At 34.2% G+C, this 21669-nt stretch overlaps 1 protein-coding gene across 2 annotated transcripts; it reads left to right on the top strand.

The window, feature by feature from the left end:
• Positions 1–1170: 1170 nt before the first annotated feature.
• LOC132282839 (proline--tRNA ligase, cytoplasmic-like) lies at positions 1171–21366 on the top strand. Of its 2 annotated transcripts, none has more exons than XM_059784643.1 (13): positions 1171–1438; positions 4442–4506; positions 4615–4700; positions 5549–5641; positions 6560–6676; positions 7208–7395; positions 10629–10695; positions 11067–11189; positions 11301–11453; positions 12832–13116; positions 14664–14882; positions 15247–15340; positions 21166–21366. In XM_059784643.1, exons 1-13 carry the CDS (start codon positions 1275–1277, stop codon positions 21228–21230), a joined length of 1719 nt encoding a protein of 572 aa, XP_059640626.1. In that variant the 5' UTR covers positions 1171–1274; the 3' UTR covers positions 21231–21366. The 2 variants fall into 2 exon arrangements, with proteins under 2 accessions (XP_059640626.1, XP_059640627.1); XM_059784644.1 differs by having other exon boundaries at positions 1300–1438; positions 4422–4506.
• The last annotated feature ends 303 nt before the right edge of the window (positions 21367–21669 follow it).

Here is a 21669-nt window from a genome sequence, read left to right as displayed (position 1 = left end):
TTAATTTCCACAGTTACAAATCAAGCAGGCCCTTAGGAACGACTAGTTTGCTTTTTGCGATAGCTATTTTCAATGCTTGTAGGACTAAAAAACAAGAAACACTAAGGCTCCGTTTGTTAGAATGTAAAATCTTTTTTAGAATTTGTTTTTTCTTTCTTAGTGTTTGATTGTCATAAATATTTATCAAAAGAAAAAAAAATTAAAAACTAACAAAAATAACTTACCTGTTGAACTCAACCTCAACCTCTTAAATCTAGACCTTTGTTAAACATTGAAAAATAAATAAATAAATAAATATATATATATATATATATATTACTTGAAAAAATAAAATTTGTTTGATTGATAATTGTCTGAAAATTGAGTTAAAAATATGACTTATTTTCAAAGATAATATTTTATAGTGGTTTGAAAACGGCCTTCTCCACTCTAACAATGTCCAAGATGGAAGGAAACTTTGCTTTTCATTATTTTATTTTTCGATAACAAATAAATAACTCACCCGATAACCATTCTAGAATGAATGATTTACAAACTTCCTATTGCAAGCTACATTTATAATTTAAATTTAAGTGTTTTTGCACAAAATCGAATCTAGGTATTTTTGTACATAATCAAATTTAGGAGGTCCGAATTTACAATTCACCTGAGAGACTCCCTTTATTCACTTTTGCTTTCCATTTATTATTCTTTGGAGATTTTTTTCCTCCTTTTCACTTGAAAAATATGCAACTACATATATCATAATTGTATCTAATTTTTTTTTTTTTTGATCAACATAATTGTATCTATTAGTTTAGCATATATCATGTTAAATTATTCATAATGTTGTAATAATATTAAATTAAAAAATTAATACAGTCACCTAATTGTTACATTATCAATTTAAAATTATTACTTTTAAATTATTGCATTCACAGTGTACCCCGTAAGACACACTAGAACAAAAAGAGTTTTGTGAAGAAGAATAAAATGTGGTGACGCTTTGATAATTGCCAAGTGTACCCATTTCAAATATTAAAAAAAGGCTAAGAACAAAGAAAATAAATAAATTATACAATAATTTCAAAGAGATTTTGATAATATTTTTTCTCACAAATATAACAAATGGATACAAATATAACATTACCAAAAGTTTGTTTTTAATACACCGCGAAACAAACGCTTTTTTCTACAATGAAATTCTCTTTTTTCTTTTTTCTTTTTTTTTTTTTTCCCCTCAATCAGCATGAAATTCATACCTCCAACAATGGAACAAAAAATTTTAAGTTTGTATGGCGAAGAGCTTTAAAAAAACCCTAATCTCTATTACCCGGCAGTTGACTACAGCCGAATCACTCTGTGAGACTCCAAACCGCTTTAGCCAATACCTGCGCCACCCTTTCTCATCCTCACCGTCGCCGGCCACCATCACTGGTCGATCTCAGCTAGCCGACAGGTGCGTCTATCTCTCAACAGTGTCGCTTTCTCTCTCTCATTTTATGTATCTTATACACCATCTATCGCCTCTCTCTTTTATATATATTCATTTTAAAAAAAATCCCTAAGTTCAAGATTTGTTTATGAAGATTCTTAATCCGATCACATCCATGCATGTCAACATGTTCTTGTAACCTACATACTAAATTTGATGTGAGAAGTCTGATATAGTGGCATTGAATTTCACCTTTTGTGTGTTTTTGCAAAATTAGTGGTTCCACCGATCAACCACAGAAATGAAACTAACATTGCACTACATATAGGCTAAAGTGATACACTGATATTAATTATGTTTTTTTTTTTAAATATATAAAAGCCCAAATTAATAAAAGTTTATATATGCAAGTATGGATACAAAAAATATTTATGGAGACGAGACATAAATAAAAGTTTATATATATGCACCTCGTAAGCTTTGATTTGAGAAATGAAAACATAAATTGTATGCATATGGAAACATGGGATGAATTAACATAACAGATTGATGCCAAAATTTTTTATAGAAGTACGAATTGTTCTTTGAGTGGAAAAATTAAGGGATTTTTTTTTTTTTTTTTGAGTGGAAATTAAACAGAGCGGGAGGCGGGGGCGAGGAAGGGCCTCCCGCCCCCAAATTAAACAGGGTTTGTTAATCTGAAGAGGAGGTCATTGTAACAGAGATAGCTGTTAAATAAAAGAAACAAATAATGAGAGACTAGTGACTTATCAAAAAAAAAAAAAAAATGAGAGACTAGTGAAACCAAATTAAATGAAACTAAGAAACCGCAAATTCTACGAGAAAGATGCTGGTTCCTATATTAGCAAAATGATCACTTAGGTAAAATGAAAAATTGCATATTAGAATAAGAACACAAAAAGAAAATAAATGACTCAAAAAATTAATTTTCCCCCTTCAAAGTTCTGTCATTTTTCTTTTCTTTTCTTTTCATTCTTCTCCTTCTTTTGTTTTATTTTTTCCACTTTTTAAACTTCTTCTTTTTGCATTAATGTATGGTTTATGTACCGTAACCTTTTTTTTCTTTTCTTATTAATTTTCTTCTCTTCTTTTATAACTGTAATTTTATGGACTTAATTTGTTATTTATAATTTTGAATTTTTCTTTACTGCAGTTTTTTGCGAATAATGACGTACTATTTAAATCTTAATTAGTGCATCATTACTGCACTTCTATTTTTTGGATACCGTCTTGCTGCACTGTTAGTCATCGTGTTAATTGAAAACAAAATTATTTTATCATGTTCAACATGTCGCCCCTGAAATAGATTTCTGGCTCCATCACTGTTTATATTGAGGCAATCATACATTGCTAAATTGATTAAGGCTAATTAAATCAATGGAAAAACCAATGTGACATAGATAATGAGGATATATAATTGTATTCAATGGAAATATTACCAATCACTATTTTGGTTCTTATATTTGTCAAGTATTTATCTTTCTTATACTACTCCTTGATTAGCATATTATTTTACAGTAATTTTTTTTGCTTATTTGCCTTTTGATTTGAACAATCTATCTTTATTATTTTAGTTGATTTAATTTTAATTTTAATTTTTATCAAGTACGCTGTGCACCCCTGAAATGAAATTGTTGCTCCGGTCCTAAATGCATATAGGGAACGATAATCAATTTTAGGTGTTATTTGGTTACTCAATTCAGCGCATAATTCTAAACAGATTAAGCGCTTATCTAATTGAGTGTCTTTGATAACGCAATTTGAATATGACTGGAAAGGTAAGCGCCACTTAAAACGCAATTTGAATATGACGAAAACGGTAAGTGCCACTTAAAATGAGGTAACATTTTAAGTGACAGGGTCATTACTTATCACTGAATGGAATATTAAAAAATATTTATTTTTTTAATTACCACTTAAAAACTTCAGCGCTTAAAATTCAGCTCTTAATATTTTTAGTACTTATTTAGTAATATCTCTTTTCCACATCTTTCCCGACCTTTTTAGGCTATTTACATTTTAGTCTCCATCTCTTTACCTGGTTCCAGACCCAAAGATTCGATTTTTTACATGTTGTCAAAATCTGAATACAAACACAGAAATCCAACATACGAATCAAACTCAACTCTATGTAGTTCTATTGAGATTTTATAAATATAAATCTTGAATTACATATGCATGCACTAGCATATATGCAGGGGTGAGACAGAGAGAGAGAAGAGTACCTTCACCGCTTCATGGAACCACGATCTGATCTGATGTAGCTGTTATAGATTGGAATGAGTGTGCTGATGACCTGCATAAGAGAGCCGAGAGCACGAGTGGGGAGGGGGGTGGGCTTTGGAATCGGTAGTCTGGTAGAATAGAAAGAACAGGGAAACCCTAACTTTATAAGGATATATATGTAATTTTAACATAGAATTGGGGTGAGACGGGTTATCTATAAATCCGTCTCTGCTTCGAACCCGGTTTAGCTAAAATTGCAGATATCATCAATTTTGATGCCAACATTGAGAGTTGGTGGTCTTTATCAGGGAAAGGGAGCCTCTTATTTGTTTTTTGTTCTTGACACAGATTACTCCATCTCTCTGTATTTCCATAAGAGATGTACTTTTAGTTGATAGGTTCATCTGTGCACAACAATAGATCAAATTTGGTTGTATTCCTTAAGTGATTTTAAGGAGAGGCATTGATTTGAACACAAAGGGCAATTTTGTCTTTGCATTGTATTAAAATAGGGTCAGACATGTCATTTCATATAAAATGTAGAGGGTATTATTGACTTTCTACACTCTTGAAGGGTAAAAATGGAATCACATTTCTTTTTTGGCCAACATCAGCTTCACAGGCGTTGATTAACAGAGAGAGTAAATTTTTCTGAATGGTGTGGCTCCGTACTAGCAATTGCATGTAATGTGATTAAGCAGGTTGATGTATTTCTGCAGTACACCCATTTGAGGGATCTGATCTATAAATCTTATTTAAGGTTATTGGTCTCTCCCCCAGGATAGAAAGGTTAAAGGATATGGCCACCAAGGATGCTAAAAAACATAATGTCAGTGCCAAAACTGGTAAGCGTACTTTATCTGGCTCTCACATAATCTGGTTTGATTGTTTGAATTTTGTTTGAATATGGTCTTGCTCCCATTGACCTGAGTATAAAATCTTGAAATTTTCAGGTGGGAAAAAGAAGGAGGTGAAAAAAGAGACTGGGCTTGGGCTTTCCTACAAGAAGGATGAGAATTTCGGAGAGTGGTACTCTGAGGTATCAATTATGTCTTTTAAGTAATTTCAGCATTTCGATTTTTGGCATCGAAGACTTGCAATAAAACAAGTTGATGCCCCTTACTGTAACTTAATTGAGAACCATTTGGTTAGGCTATAGAAAGTACCTTTTATTTTTATTTTAAAAAAGAAAATAATAAATGATCCCCTTTTAGATTTGGTGGCAAAAGCTGAAGGAAACGTACGTACGGTAAATTATATACAATGCATTTCTCTTCTTTGTTACATTCATTTGGTTATGGTTGAGTGAAAATATGCATCTAGGTATGCAGTCCATCAAAATTTTAATCATTACAACATGGAGACATGATTACATTTTGAAGTCGTTCAATATTCTTCTTCAATACGTTGGTAAGAATGGATTGAATATCTGAACATCTAAGCCAGTATGATTTGCTTGTTTTCCCAAATACTTATGTCAATAAAGAAATTATTGCGAGGGGTGTTGGCATAAAAATATTTTCATCTTCCTTTAGTTGGAGAAAGGGAAAATGTTTGGCAATTTCTGTGTGTTGGACATATATTTTTATATATATTTTTATTAGTAAGATGTATTAAAAAGCGATGCATTCAAGATGTTCAGATATTCAGTCTGTTGCTGATTTCAGGCTTTTTAGCTTATTTGTGTCAAAAGGAAATAAGTAGTTTTGAAATGTGAACCTGATTGTGCCTTGTATTACAAATTTACAACCCATTCTTTATTTAGGAAGCTTTGGAACTGCAAAATTCATTCCACCCTTCAGGGTTTCTTTTAATGTTCGGATGTTTGCAGGACATATGTAATAAGTTACTTGTGTTGATGTTTTATGTGCTTGGTCCTTCTTGCAGGTGGTTGTTAGTAGCGAAATGATTGAATACTATGATATCTCTGGTTGTTATATTTTAAGGCCATGGACAATGTCAATATGGGAAACCATGCAGGTAAGTGATTGTATTTGATATGCATTTGTCTACTGTGAGGATTGTTAGTTTTGTGAATGATATAGTGTCGTTAACCTACTTGTTTTTTTCTATATTGAGAGTTCTGTAAACTTGAATGAATATGGCCTTCTTATCCTTTGTAGCACCCTCAACTTGTAATTATCTTTCTGTTGTTCTCAGCATTTCTCTTCTTTGTATTGTTCAAACATCTTGGTATCTATTCTTCCCCAAATTATAACTGTGGGTTCTATTATTGGTTTTTATTCAGATACCTAATGTTTGACCCATAAGTTTAACAATACATCTATTTTTATGTTCTCAAAACCATCCTTTTGGCTTACAGATATTCCTTATCATCAAGCTTGATGAAAATGGTTGCTGTTTAATAGAATATGCTCATTTGATTAGAGCACTGTCACTGCTTAATACCTAGAAGTACATTGTTGAATGGTAATTTATGTAGAATGACTTTTTATTATTATTATTTTTTATTTTTATAATCCATGTAGAAGCACATTGCTGAATGGCTATTTATGGTTTAATAATTTATTTAGAGTGGTTTTTGTTGTGCTTTTCCTTTTTCTTTTTTCTTTTTTGTTTTGTTTTTATAATGCATGTAGAGGGATGGATTGGTATTAAAAAAAAGGAGGTGAGGTGCTTTGACGTGTTTTAGGAACCCAATTTATTTTCTCTTTGGGATCTGAGCATTATTGATTGCCCCTCTGGTTGGTTTCTCCGTGTGGTTGTGAAGTTTATTGTCATATCGAGTCCAACTTACTTTTGTACCATGTACTTTTCTTCATATTCAAAGTTCAAAACTACCTATATGTGAGCAGGCTTCATTCTTTGCTCCAAACCCCCTTACCTAATTTCTCTCTTTTTATGTCGTTCAATTTTTTGATGCTGTGAACTGTGCAGGTTTTTTTTGATGCAGAAATAAAGAAGATGAAAATAAAAAATTGCTACTTCCCTCTTTTTGTATCACCTGCTGTCCTGCAGAAAGAAAAGGATCACATTGAGGGGTTTGCTCCGGAGGTGAGTAATTACATGTCAGCATGATGCATCCAACACAATGTCCTCGTTACCAACTGGAAGGTTTTATTAAAATGTTTATGTATACTTCTTTTCACCCTCTAGCAAATCTTTGGTTATCAAGAATTTTTTTGTTCTTTTCAAGTTTATTACCAATGTTAAAGAATTGGTTTCAACAATCAAAGTAGGAACTTTAATTTTCTCTTTGTTCGCTTACCTTATTATTTAGTTTTTTAGTTTATTTATTCGTTTTTCCTATTTTCGTTGGTAATATAATATTTGCTTTTGCAAGTATGGTAGATCCTTGATATTCCCCCAACACATCAACCCCCCCCCCCCCCAACTCTCCTCCTCCTCTCTGGGAGATTTCTCTATTTGAGATTAAGTGGTTAAATGTATATAAATGTCGAAGTTATCATATTTATTACATTCACTTTCTGGTGTTCTGCTTTGGCATATGTTCTAGAGCTGTGCTAAAGTGTGTTCTTGCTTACCTCTCTAATGTTGGGTTTTTATTTATTTATTTTTACTTAGGTTGCCTGGGTCACAAAATCTGGAGAATCTGACTTAGAAGTGCCTATTGCCATCCGTCCCACAAGTGAGACTGTTATGTACCCGTATTTCTCAAAGTGGATAAGGGGACACCGTGACCTACCTTTAAAGCTAAACCAGTGGTGCAATGTTGTACGATGGGAGTTCAGCCATCCTACTCCATTCATTCGGTAGTCTCTCGTGGACATGTTGGTTTTCATTTGTTCGGTCTTATTTTTCTATTGATACTTGATAGTGCAAATTAGTTTTCTTCGCCAATGCGTTATTTGCTTCTCTTTCCTTTATTATGCTGTTGCAATCCTTGCTTTGCCTTTATTGGTATGCAAACTGTTTTCTTGCCTAGGGGGATTCCTTTCTTAGACTTTTGATAATAAGTTTATGGTGAGGAATAATGACGGGCAATACCATGCATGCAACTATAAATCGAATGAAGTGATAGAGGAACTCATGGTTTACCATCACGAAAGACGTGCACCCTTGTAATGCAGGAACTAGGAAGAGTCCTTTGCTTCCCGTGAAGTTGATTTATAAGAAAACAATTTGGAGTTGAGGTTTTCTTTAACAAAGCTAGGCACACTCATAAAAATCCTCCAGCTGTACTTTCTCCCAATGTCCCATATAAGTGGCAAACAAGTCACCTTCCAAGCTTTTGTGAAGACTGAGATTTGCCACCTTTTGTGAAGGATGCATGTGATGGATTTGGGAGGAACCTGACACAGACCAAAATAGAGGCAATGTCAGAATAATATTGATAATAGGAGGAAGAATTGTTTTGTCCTGCACAATCAATCAAATTGAACAGTTTATTAGTTGAAGAATTTGTAGTCAAGCTGGGATATATCAAAGTTTAGCACCCTTTAGTCTGGATGTAAAAAGAACGATTTAGAAGACCTTAACCTTATTATTGTTAAAAGCTCCTACTTGACTAGAATTAAAATTCTTCATGCTGTTTTTGTAAAGAGATTTGACTTCACTACATTTTCCCAATGAGACAATGAAGCCTCATAAGTAACTTATTTATGAAATACGAATAGATAGATATAGGTAGATAGACAGACAGATTTCCACTACTTAGTCCAGTTATTCTAACATCAAAGGATTGTCACATCTTATGATTCCTGGACTGAAAAAAGGATTCCTGGCAGATTTATATGTGTAGTTGGTGCCATAAGTTTCACTGTTAAAGTTCATCAGATAGTTGAATTAAACTAAATAACTGTACCATTAATACTACCAGTCGTCCCCCTTAGCCATAATTCCCCCAATCCTGATGAAAGCTGGATTGGATACCATGTCTCTAGTACAGCTTGATGGAGACTTAGGTGCTGTTTGATAAAACTGAAAATTTAGCACTGAAAATTTCAAGTACTGAATTTTAAGCGCTGAAATTTTATGTGTCTGTAAACTTGTTTGATATTGTATTAATTTTGAGCGCTGAATTCATTAAGATTGTTTGTTAAATGTAAAAGCTGAAATCTGTATATTGTATATATTACATTTTTGCCTTGAATATCTTCTACACATAATATTATTATAAAAGATACTATATTAAAACATAAACATTTATATAAATTAATGAATTTCACCAAAGAAATATATCAATTTAATAATGGATATTAATGTCAAAACTGATCATAAAAATTTCAAAATCAACATATAAAATGAATAACTTATGAAAATGAAATATTTATAAGAAGAATATTATAATTCACGCACAAATCATTCGATTTTTATTTATATAGTAGATTTGCATCAAAACAATCGTGTGAGGGTTTCATTGCATGATTGTTGATTATAAACTTGAGTTAACCATACAGTTTATATATATATATATATATATATATATATATATATAAATATATTTATTTATTTATTTATTTATATTTTGTTGAATATTATTTATATTTACATTATTTAAGAAGAAAAATACAATGAAACCTTTGAGAAATTGGAGTAAATTAAAAAAAAATATTAGAAATAGAAAGTCCATCAATACGTTTAATTTCAAGAGTAGTATCAATACGTTTAATTTCAACAGTTGAAAAAGTGATGGAGAACCTAAAAATATAATATTTGAGGGTAACATTGTCACTGACATAATATTTTAAAACCAAAATTACTTACCATCTTCTGCGATAAGCGTTAAGCAAGTTCCGTGACGCTTAAAATTTTGGCTTTAAGCCTCTTTTAAGCTACTGCGTAACATTTTAAGTGGTAACCTAAATGTTATCAAACACGCTAATTTAAAAAATTGGTAACCTAAATGTTATCAAACATGCTAATTTAAAAAATTGGTAACCTAAATGTTATCAAACACGCTAATTTAAAAAATTTACTTACCGTGTTCTATGTTAAGCGCTAAATAGTAATATGAATCTTATGCATGTGAAGGGATTAAGACCTCATTGGGGTTGTACCAGGAATTTGGGATAAAATCCTACCTTCATCAGGTCGGGGGGATTTTAGGGTACGAAAGAGGGCTGCTATATCCTATTGTTGACTTCTGAGTCCTTAAAAACAACAAATCAAAAGAAAAACTAGTCAAGCTACCGAAAGAAAAATAGAATCTTTAGCTTCACATTATCTGATAGATTGGACCATATTGTAACTTGGTCCCTTTTTGTTTTTTTCATGTCAGCATAAAGTATATATCACTCAGGCCAGGATGCAAGTCCTGACAAGTTATCACATTTAAATCTTTAGCTTGTTCCAGTTAGTCATATATTTTTGCTTCTTCCTTTGGACCTCATGAGGTTGTACTTTAACTTGTCCACTAATATATCTATAGGTTGTTGAATGATAATGAACGCAAATATTGTGTTATGTTTATTCTTTGGTAAGTGGTACTATCTTCTTTTTTTTTTTTTTTCCTTTTTTTTTTTGTTATGATTTGCAGTTATCACGGGGCAAAATTTTTCTTCCTCTCCCCCTTTGTCTTTTTTAGTTTTCTGGTGGCTTTGATCAAATCAAGTATATTCTTGTGCAAATGATTGAAATCTGTTAATTCTGTGGAAACGTTATTTAAAAACCAAGCTTTACCTTTGCATGAAGCAGTTAATCAATATTTGAAGAAATATATAATTCTGTTAATTCTGTGGACACGTTATGTAAAAACCAAGGTTTACCTTTGCATGAAGCAGTTAATCAATATTTGAAGAAATATACTTACCTTTTTCTGTTCATCAATATGAAGGGGAGATTGTATTCTGTGTTGATTATGCTTTTCTTACGAGTTCACATGTTTTTGGTGACTATGTTGCCTGAAGGGTAGTTTATTTGTCTGAATACTCTCAGTTACAATGTACTTATTTGTGCATTTCTGGATTTGTTTTTTTTCCAACTGTTGCCTTGTTCTAATAATATTACATGTGTATTCTTGCCATATATGATTTTTCTCTTTTAGAAGTCGCGAATTTCTTTGGCAAGAAGGGCATACGGCATTTGCCACAAAGGCAGAGGCGGATGCAGAGGTATGGAGTTGCTCATGTTTACATGTGTCTTTTTGCCTTGAACTGTTGGTCATTTATTAATACTGTGTTTCACAGATTGCGTCTTTATTTTCTATTAGTCTTCTTGTAATAATTTGTGCAGTATCTGATCTGTTGTGTCTTTCCAACGTCTTAAAGCACTTGTCGCATGCTGAATTTGTGCCCATTTTATATTTGCCTGTCTTGTAGATTTTTTAGTTTAAGGCATGTTAGAAATTTCATTGCCTTACTTTCTGTCTTTTTTTCGTTTTTTTTTTTTTTTTTTTCATTTCTTTGAAAAAAAGAAAAAAAAAGAGTAAGGTCTTACTTTCTGTCTTGATATCTTGGTTTGCAAATATTTATCCTGATTTTAGGTCCTTGAGATATTGGAGCTATATAGACGAATATATGAAGAGTATTTGGCAATACCAGTTGTGAAGGGTAAAAAGAGTGAGCTGGAGAAATTTGCTGGTGGCCTTTACACAACAAGTGTTGAGGTACTAAATACATCCTTTGTGGCTTTAATTTATCTGTTGTACATTTTACAATTTAGCCTCTCCTGTCATATGTTTGTGTATATTTACCTTATACTTTATTACTGTTCCTAGGCCTTTATCCCAAACACTGGTCGAGGTATACAAGGTGCCACATCACATTGTTTAGGTCAAAATTTTGCTAAAATGTTTGACATAGATTTTGAGAACGAGAAAGGGGAAAGGGCTAAAGTTTGGCAAAATTCCTGGGCATACAGTACTCGCACGGTAATTCTTTATTTATTTATTATTATTGTACATATAGAAATTCTTAATCCGCTAGCTCTTTTTTCCCCTTGTAACGAGCAGAGATTTATGTTTTTGGATATTTCTTGTCAGTTGACAGTATTCAGTATTCACATGCATCAAAAAGGATTTTCTCTTATAGATTCCTTCTTGTGAGAGGGTGGGCCTTGGTGCAACAGTAAGTTTGCTCCATTGTGACTTCGAGGTCATGGGTTCAAAAATGGGAAACAGCCTCTCCGTATGTGGAGGTAAAGGCTGCATACATTGAAACCCTCTCCAGACTCCACAATGGCAGGAGTCTCATGCATTGGGCTAGCCCTTTCATTCATGTGAGAAACCATGACGAAGCTCTTCACCCCACCCCCAAGCAGAGACTTATACCTCTGGATATTTCTTATCAGTTCTCAGTGTTAACATGCATTAAAAATCCTGACTGTAGAAAATTATATCACAATTGATCCAACCTTATCAAAGATATATATATATATATATATATATATATATATTGATCCAAAGGACTAAAATGCTCTGAGACTACAAGAGGATATGTATCCCGGTATATTTCTTTAAGGGTTGATCAACTTTCTAGAATTTTGAACCAAACTACAGCAAAGAGGGCATTTTTTCCCCAGGAAGTTGCAGATTTGGATGGTGGTACAGGAGACTTTGTTTTTTAGCTTTTTGAAAATTTAAATGTTATGAAACTTGTAGCGACCTTGTGGGCGGGTGTGTGTGAGCGTGTACAGGGGGCACCAGTAGGCTACCACACTGGGCGAGCTACAGGTGCACAATCCCACATTGTCTGGGTGTGGATGGGGCAAGTGCTATATGTAGATTCAACACCCTTCTATGACACAACGCGTTTTAAAGCCGTGATGGCCGTGAACCCATCAGAACTCTGTAGTTAAGCGTGCTTAACTTGGAGTAGTACCAGGATGGGTGACCCTCTGGGAAGTCTCTGGTTTGGGTGAGCCAAAAGCGGACAATATTGTGTCTGGCCAGGGTGAGGGTCGTTACAAAACTGGTCAACACTAAGTTTTTTTATTATATGTATTTCTTTTTCGTGAGAAAAGTTACACAAATATTTTGAAAATTTATGTTTTTCTGAGATGGTTTTAAGTTCTGTCCCTATATAGTAGTCTTTTGTGCATGTGCATGTGGGTATACATAAATATAAACATGCACGACAACCACCATTTATGAAGATCGTCGTCATAATCAGTTCATGCATCTTTGTGGCCTTTTGATTCAGTGAAAGAAGTTTGTAAGATTAATTATGTGCACATGATTGTTGTATAAACAAAAAAAAAAATTTTAAGAAGTGGGTTGCTGTTTTGTGCTCTTCTTTGTTTAAAATCAGATTGGGGTGATGGTGATGGTTCATGCAGACAACAAGGGCTTAGTGCTGCCACCTAAAGTGGCATCAACCCAAGTTATTGTGATTCCAGTGCCTTACAAAGATGCTGACACACAAGCCATTTTAGATGCCTGCTCTAAAACCGTGAATACTTTAAGTGAAGCTGGTTTACGTGTTGAGGCAGATTTTAGAGATAACTATTCACCTGGTTGGAAGTACTCCCATTGGGAAATGAAAGGTGTTCCGTTGAGGATTGAAATCGGGCCAAAAGACTTGGCTAATAATCAAGTAAGTTTGTCCTTTCCTTATTGTTGCCTCAGGTCTTTTGATTATTTATTTCCCTACCCATCAAATATCAACTTTACCCCCCTTCTGTTTTATTAGCAAGGAATGGCAATGGGTTAAAACCAACTTCTCCCTACTGTCTTGGCATGATGTTTGGACGTTTTCATTTCAAGTATTTAGGGTCTGAGTGGACAAAATTTCTCGGCTTGCATGCTAATAAAATCCTATATTAAAGAAGATAGTATTATTTTTATAATTATTATCTTTGTTTTGGAAGTTAAAACACACACACCCGTTATCCACAATATGTTCCTAGTGGGACTCGAACTCTCAACCTCCCAAAGAGGGGAGGAGAGATCATACCATTGGGCTAGAGGCGCTTTTGTAATAAATTATTATTATCTTAAAATGATCTAACATGTCCATAATCTGTAATAAGACACTATTTGTATTAAAATGAGCTATGCTAAATCAAGCCTAGCACATCCTTGCTCTGCTGAGATTTTTTTGGGCCAGGATCAGGTCAGTAGCTTACAGCTCAGCTCTGTTCTCATTGACTCTTATCTTTCTTGGTTCCAGCTACAAGACTGATGAGGTTTGGGTTTAAGGGATGGTTAAATATCTGAGTTGTGTATATCAAAAAACGTAAAAATTTATTTTGTTCAAGTGTTGTTACATTCTTTGCATCCTTCAACAACATAAAGATAAAAAATATTTACAGTTCAGAACAATTGTCTTTCATCTTGTTGCAGTTGCAGTTATAGAGTGAAGAAAAATTGTAGCCTTTTTGTGTGTGGGTGTTTTTTTTTTTTTTTTTTTGGGGGGGGGGAGGGGATTGTTTTCTCAAACAAGGAATCAATTCTTACAGTGGAAGCTGGTGTGTCCCTTCTTTACTTTTTCCATACAGATTCATATAACAAGACCTCTTCCAATGTGATCCCTTTCAATATTCCATAATTAAACACATACAAGTGAAATTCTCCAACTTGTGATTTTCAATCAGTCCCTCCAATATATAGGAAGAGGGTCGGTCGGTACAAAAATTATTCCTCTCGCTTTCTCCAAAATGACAAAAAGGTCTCAAAGTATTACCAACAATGGAATAGCACAAATGACAGGAGAAAATATGAACTAGATTTGGACATCACATCAAAATTCTAAAATTTAGTGTGTCGGATTATTTAACTTATAACAAATTATGTGGAAAGAATAAACTATTAACACATTTGTTTTCTTTAATGACTTCATTTAAGTCATTTTGGTCTTTGCATGATTCTTTCTGATGGGGGTTTTGATGAACCAATTCAGCCAATCAGTAGAAAATGAATATTTTACTGTATTCTCAATTTGGTAAATTTTGAATTTCAGTTAATCCAATCAAAACATCACAATCTGGGCTTGTACTGATAGTTAACGATAGCCTATTTTACTATGATAATGTTCTTTGGATTATTCTGATTTATTGCTAGATGGTAGTACACATGGTTTTGGTATAAATTCTTTGGTTGATTCATTGGAGGAGTTGGGAATGTTATGATTTTGGTCTACAGGTTCGTTCTGTTCGCCGTGACAATTCAGCCAAGGTGGACATTCCCGTGGACAAGTTAGTTGAACAAATAAACGACATGTTAACTGCCATTCAACAAAGTCTGTTTGACGCCGCAAAGCTAAGACGAGATGCTTGTATTAAGGTTATAAAGACATGGGATGAATTTGTGGAAGCCCTTGGCCAAAAGAAAATGATCTTAGCTCCTTGGTGTGATGAAGAGGTGCGGTATTTATTGTTATATATAATGTCATGCCAAACATTTTAATCGCTATTAGAATCAGTCAGTAGGCTTCCATTTTCTTGACAGTTCGTTGCTATGTGATACTTGCTATACATGGTTGCTACGTTGGTTTATAATTTTGTTTTTGTTTCCAACCAATCACAATTGCCTTAGCTAACGTATATTTTCTTTGTTTGTCAAGATTTTGTGTTTGTATTTGTTATATACAATAGTCGTATATCTTTAAACTGTTCCTTTTAGATTTATTTTGAAATGTTCCATTTTACTTGTACATATCATTAGTTCTACGTTTTGGTATTTGTTAAGTCTCTTAGTATTGTTATCCGTGCTTTGTTGTCTTAAGGAAGTAGAAAAGGATGTGAAAGCAAGAACAAAGGGTGAGATGGGAGCAGCTAAAACACTTTGCTCTCCCTTTGACCAGCCCAAACTCCCTCCAGGTAATTTTCTTAGCTTTATCGAAACTTGAAGCATCATCAGTACCACCACCACAATACATACTCGCTGCAGGGTTGGTTAAAAATTGAAAGAACAAATACATTCATCTAAGAAGCATGTAAATAGATATGGGAAATTGAAAAAATATGACACAGGCAGGTTGACAAGCTAATGGGACAGAGAAATTGTGAGGGCACGATGATAAAATATTTATTTTATTCTACTAGTAAATATTATTGAATAACATGAATGTGGAACTTTTAAATTATATAATTATAAGCATCCGTTCCATAGGGAAAAATGTACCATTAGCAAGACACAACATATATCCATATGCTTGTATTGTGTGTAATTATATAAAAAAAATGCTTGTATTGTGTGTGTGTGTAATATATATTCAAATATATGTATGTATTTGTGCAGAAACATAATTTGATATATACTTTCCTACTGCCTTTTCCACTCTTTCATATAGTTTCACATTTTTATGCACTAAAAGATGGTCCAACGTTCAAAGTTTATTGTCACATGATAGCACGTGTCCAGCAAGTGTTGGTTACGTGTCTCAAATTAAGAATTTTGTTTATAAATTGTGGACCCATTTAAGATGTATGGGCCACGTGTCTGGGAGTGTGCGAGAAATATCATTGTATGACATGTGTTGTTCATTGCTTTTGCATAGGAGTTTTTATGTTCCTTGGAGTTCAACTGATTAAGACAAAAACCAAACAAAAAAATTGATGACTATCTAAAGGAATCCCTTTGGAAAAGAGCAACTAGCTTGCAATTGTTTGCAGAGGTATCTTTGGCAATGTGGCTTAATTCTTTATGAGAAGAAAAAATTCATTTTGAAGAGTTTGTAGATGATACCACTTCATAAGCCAGTGAGAGCAGTGTTTTTCAGAGGCTTCTTTGGCGATGTGAGTTCTTGGTGAAATCTCCTTATTTCTTTACAAGAATAAAAAATTCATTCCGAAGAGTTTATAGATCAGACCACCTAATAGTCTCATACGCCAGTGCGAGTGTTTTGATATAAGTTTAACGTAGGGATGGCAACGAGACAGGTTTGGGACGGGTTTGATTCAACCCTACTCAGCCCTGTTACAAAATATAACATACCATACTTGTTGAAAACCCATCCTGAGAAAAATTCAAAGAACCCATTCCTGCAAGGCACCCGTTTCCACAAATAGGGAGAGACAGAACTGATGAACCAAAAATACAGATTTTTCAGACCTCATCAATTTCTTTCCAATTGCAGCAAGAATCTATTTACATGTTTTGAGAGAGAGATACAGATTTTAAGGGTGAAGTATTAGATTTTGACGAGAGCGTTTTATATATAGATGGAAGGATGAGCAGTAGCCGATATCACGATAAGATCTGATCTAATCTAATCTAATCTAATCTAATTGGAGTGTTCTCCATATATATATATATATATATATAAAGAGAGAGAGATAGACTTGCTGACGGCATGGGAGAGCGGGGCTGCAGGAATGAGGTGGTTTTGTTGGTGGTGGGTGGGGGGAGAGGCTGGTGGCTCGTTGGAATTGTGGGACAATGGGAGAGTGGGAGTGGTGGTTTGCTTGCAGCAGGGTTGTGGGGTATGGCGGCTGGTAAAACCCTAAAGAGAGGTTCAAGTTACACATCCTCATCCCATTCTCATTAGGAGCGTGGTGGGATGGGCCAAATTGCCACCCCTAGTTGAATGTGTAGAAAGGATACAAGGAAGTCTAAAACGGACATGGCTTGAGGCTGTGAGAAGGGACATGGTTGTCTCAGGTTTAAAAACTAAATTGCTTTACAAAGAGACATTTGGGGACAAGGTATCCATGTACTTGACCTTAAGTAGTTTGTATAGGGCAGCAAATGCACCAAATTGTTCACAAACAGACCGGGCTTGGCTCGGGCTCTTTCATTAACTAAATGAGCCAAGCTCGAGCCCATGTTTCAAGCTTGTTTAATAAACAAGCGAATCTTGAACAATGTTGAGTTCGGCTCGTAAACAAGCTTGTATAGCGATGGTGGTGGTTGAGAAATCAGAGGTCGACAAAGAAATCAGAATGATAAATTTCTTCTACATGTATTTACATACATAAATATAGGGCTGGAAATATACCGAGCAGAGCTTTGGGTTGTTTGGGCTCGGCTTGTGTTCGGATGAGCTTGGCTGGGTGGAGTTTAGGCTCGGCTCATCATAGTTCAGCCAAGCTCGGGCTTGGCTCGTCATGAGCTCGTTTTTATATATAAACACGTGCACATGGATACATGTGTACAATCACATATGTAAATACAACGAATATATATATACAATCAGAATAAATACACCCAGAAACATATCTTTATACATAGTTAAGTACATATATATAAGTACCTAAATGTAGAAGAAATTGATTGTTGTTATCTGATGATTTATAATTGATAATGTTATTGCTGTTATGGGCCTTAAGAAGATGGGTTTGAATTTTATTTTTAATTTTTAAGAAAAGGCTTGAAATATGTGTGAGCTTGGGCTACACACATGACATATGGGCTTGAACTTTAAAATTGAAATCTAAAATGTATTGAGCCTACTATATGAGCTTGTTCACATGCCTAACGAGTCAAGCTAACCGTTGTTCAAGCTCAACTCGTTTATTAAATGAGTTTGAAACGCGAGCTCGGTTTGTAGAACAATATATGTTTTTGGGTGTCTATATATATTTATATAAATATCTGAATATGTATATATATTCTTGGTATTTACATATCTGATTGTATATATTTGTAGCTGTGTGTGTGTGTATACAAACAAGTTCATAGTGAACCGAGCCCGAGCTTGGCTGAATGATGATGAGTCGAGCTTGAACTTGGCCTAGCCAAAGCTCATCCGAACAAGCTGAGTTTGGTGAGCCGAGCCCGAGCTTGGCTGAATGACGATGAGTATAGCTTGAACTTGGCCTAGCCAAAGCTCATCCGAACAAGCCTCTGAGTTTGGTGAGCCAAGCCCGAACAACCCGAAGCTCAGCTCGGCCCTGCTCATTTAAGCCCTAAGTTTGTATCAAGAGTTGTCTACTGTTATCTTATGATACACAACACAAAAAAAATAAGGGATAATTTTACTGACACCCCCACTAGTTTGGCCAAATATCAGTCTAAAATATCTTTCGAAAATAACTGTCACTCACATTACAAACGTTTGCTCCGTTTTTCACTCACACCCCAAAAGTTAGTTGACAGGTGTGTCAGACCACTTTTTATATGTAAAAAGACATTCTTACCCTTTGACTTTGGTTTGACCCAATAAATTATTTTTTTAATGATTAAAATTACATGTTTACCCTCATTTGACTTTAGGTTGACTATTCAAATGACATGTTTACCCTTCCTTTTCCATATACAAGAATAAATAAAGTAGGTGATCAACATCATACAGTTTGGTATTGAGGGCTATTATACGCCATACAAGTGTTCGGTTTTATATTTTTTTTATGGAAATTAATGAAATTTTAAGTAAGAAAATTTTATTTTTTTAAGAAAATTAATTAAATTTAAAAAGAGGAAGAGAAAAATAAGAAAATTTTTAAAAACTAAAATATAAAATAAAATAAGAAAAAGCAACCATTCATATATTTTTTTAAGGAAATTAATGAAATTTTAAATAAGAAAATTTTATTTTTGTAAGGAAATTAATGAAATTTAAAAAGAGAATGAGAAAAATAAGAAAAAATTCTAAAAATTAAAATAAGAAAAATCATCCATTCATATATATATTTTTAAGGAAATTAATGAAATTTTAAGGGTTATCGTACGTTTTAAGAAATTGAATGTGTTTATATAGAGGGAAACAGAAAATGGAAGTTGTTGCAGGAAATTTCCAGTTCCTTTATTGCTCAGAGTACCGAATACTGGTTCTTTGTCAAAAAACACACTTCGTTACTCTTAGAAGAAAATAAAAATTATTCCAATTTTTTGTCAGAAGTAATGGTGGCAACTGGAAAACCAAATATTCCATGTACTCTATTTCATACTAACAATATGTATTACTAAAACGGTACTCGCATACCTGTAAAACAATATATTTTGATACTTAATACCACCAACTACATTCATATTCTTAATTTCATTTTCTGTCCAAACATTATTTCGCAGACAAAATTTCGGCGAACTCCACTCTTGATCTGTCATTCAACAATTTCACTGGAGAGATTCTGGAATCACCTGTTTTCTTCAACCACGAAACGAAATCATTTTTCGGAAATCCGAAATTGTGCGGTAGACCACTAAGGAAATTATGCCCAATTCCTTCCACCAACTCTTCTCTGCACCAACCACTTCTCCGCCGGAAATTGCAGCGATCCCGAAGACCATAGATTCAACTCCGGCCCTCTCCTCCAGAAACCTTACTGGTATTCTCTCATGGTGGTTCCTCAGAAACATGTCTCACCTTCAAACCATCGACCTCTCCAACAATTCTCTCAAAGGCTCTATTCCAGGTTGGTTCTGGTCCAGCCCATCTCTCACCAAAGTCAATCTCTCCAAGAATCAATTCGGAGGGACCATTGGGTTCGAACCCACTTCAGATATAGCTTCATTTTCATTGATTCAAGTCCTCAATCTTTCTACAAACAGGTTCACTAACTTGGCTCATCTCTCTGGTTTTCGAAGCCTCTCTGTTCTTGACCTCTCCCACAACAATCTTAAAATATTACCTCTGGTTTTCCCAACATAACCAAACTTCAATAACTCATCTGCCATGAATGATTCCACAGCTTCAGGTGAAGCGAGCGTCTTTTCTTCTGGCAATCAAATAGTACCAGCAAAATCAAACATCAAAGAAGAAGCGAATTTTGGTTGCCGGCGGCTTGGACAGCAGGTACTTCGCCCACTGATGAGTGAAGGGGAAGAAGGGGAAATTTGGGTCTGCGACTTGTAGCCATATAGAGATAAAGGAGAGAGAAACAATGTGTGGAGGGGTACAGAAGTCATTTCCATTATCTAATATTTTGGAATAAGTATGATTAAAAAATTAGGGACAAATATGTCTTTTCTCATGTTTTTAACGGAGGCTGTAACGGAAAAGCGAAAATGGACCTAAGTGATATTTATTTTCGAAAGATGTTTTAGACTGATATTTGGCCAAACTAGTGGGGGTGTCAGTGAAATTATCCCAAAAAATAAAGAAATTAGTATAATGATTAGTGCGTAACACTAGATATGCCTGCACAATTTTGACCGCTATGGTTGGGAGTTCTATGCTGCAAACATGAGTTGATATAGTGTTCACTTGATGCAGTTCTGAATTCCAACTTATCGTATTAAGTCTAAAGCTAGTTACATGTCGCTTTTTAAAGAAGTGAGACCCTTCCTAGATTCCACCTGGTAGCCTGAATGTTTCGTTAGTACATCAATGCAACCAACTGAAATTACGATGATACATCGTGGGTCTAGCTAACCATCACATACGTTACAAGCGTATTTTCTCTTTTTTCCCACTGAACATTTCGTAATTTCATTGTTATTTTTTTTTGAAGAAACTGCTAACCGGACCATAGTTTTCGTTCAACTTAATTGTTTGCTATAAGTTGTCCAGAATGATTTCTGGATGAGTAGGTATAGTGACCAGATCCTTGCTTCTTTGGTTTTAATTGTTCATCTCATTAATATATTCAATGTCAAATTGATCAATGTACTTGGCACGGCCTGATTGGACTTGTGAGTAGTATGATTTACTCGGGTCTAAGATATTTCTTTGGGGGTTTCTGGAATTTTGGTGATTTTCTTTTCTTTTCGTTCTCTGTCTCTCTCTCTCTCATTCTGAAACTTGAATTGCACTCTTATGCAGAGACTCTTTGCTTTGCTTCTGGTAAGCCTGCAAAGAAGTGGACCTACTGGGGGAGGAGCTACTGAAATGAGATGCTTATTGTTTTGTCTATTGACTGGATTGAAAGTCCTTCCAGTGATTGGGAAAGAATCTTATTCTTGTAATCTTTTCACACTGGTCCAGATTTTGTTAGTTTATATATATCACATTATTTTCACTTAATAGCATGGTTCGCAGTATTGGTTGCGCTGAAATAGTATCGGCCGTGAAAAAGTGTCGCGTATGGTCTGATATGGCGAACTGCTTAATACATATGTTATCTAAGTATTTCAGATTTGGTCAGATCTTAAGTAATGAGTGATGAAACTGTTACTGTGAAGTGTCTTCTCAATGCTTAATTTATTCAAGAGTGGATTCAATTTGATCAGAGTATATCAATCAGTATAATTGTGTTAAAAAAACAATAATAATTATAATAATAAATATTTAAAAAATAATTAAAATACAAAAACTAACGCATAACTT

This window comes from Cornus florida, unplaced genomic scaffold, assembly GCF_030987335.1.
Source record: "Cornus florida cultivar Cherokee Brave unplaced genomic scaffold, ASM3098733v1 CherokeeBrave_3.0.0_Hap2_Chr11, whole genome shotgun sequence".
Classification (NCBI taxonomy): Eukaryota; Viridiplantae; Streptophyta; class Magnoliopsida; order Cornales; family Cornaceae; genus Cornus; species Cornus florida.
This window is presented reverse-complemented; position numbering and strand designations above follow the sequence as displayed.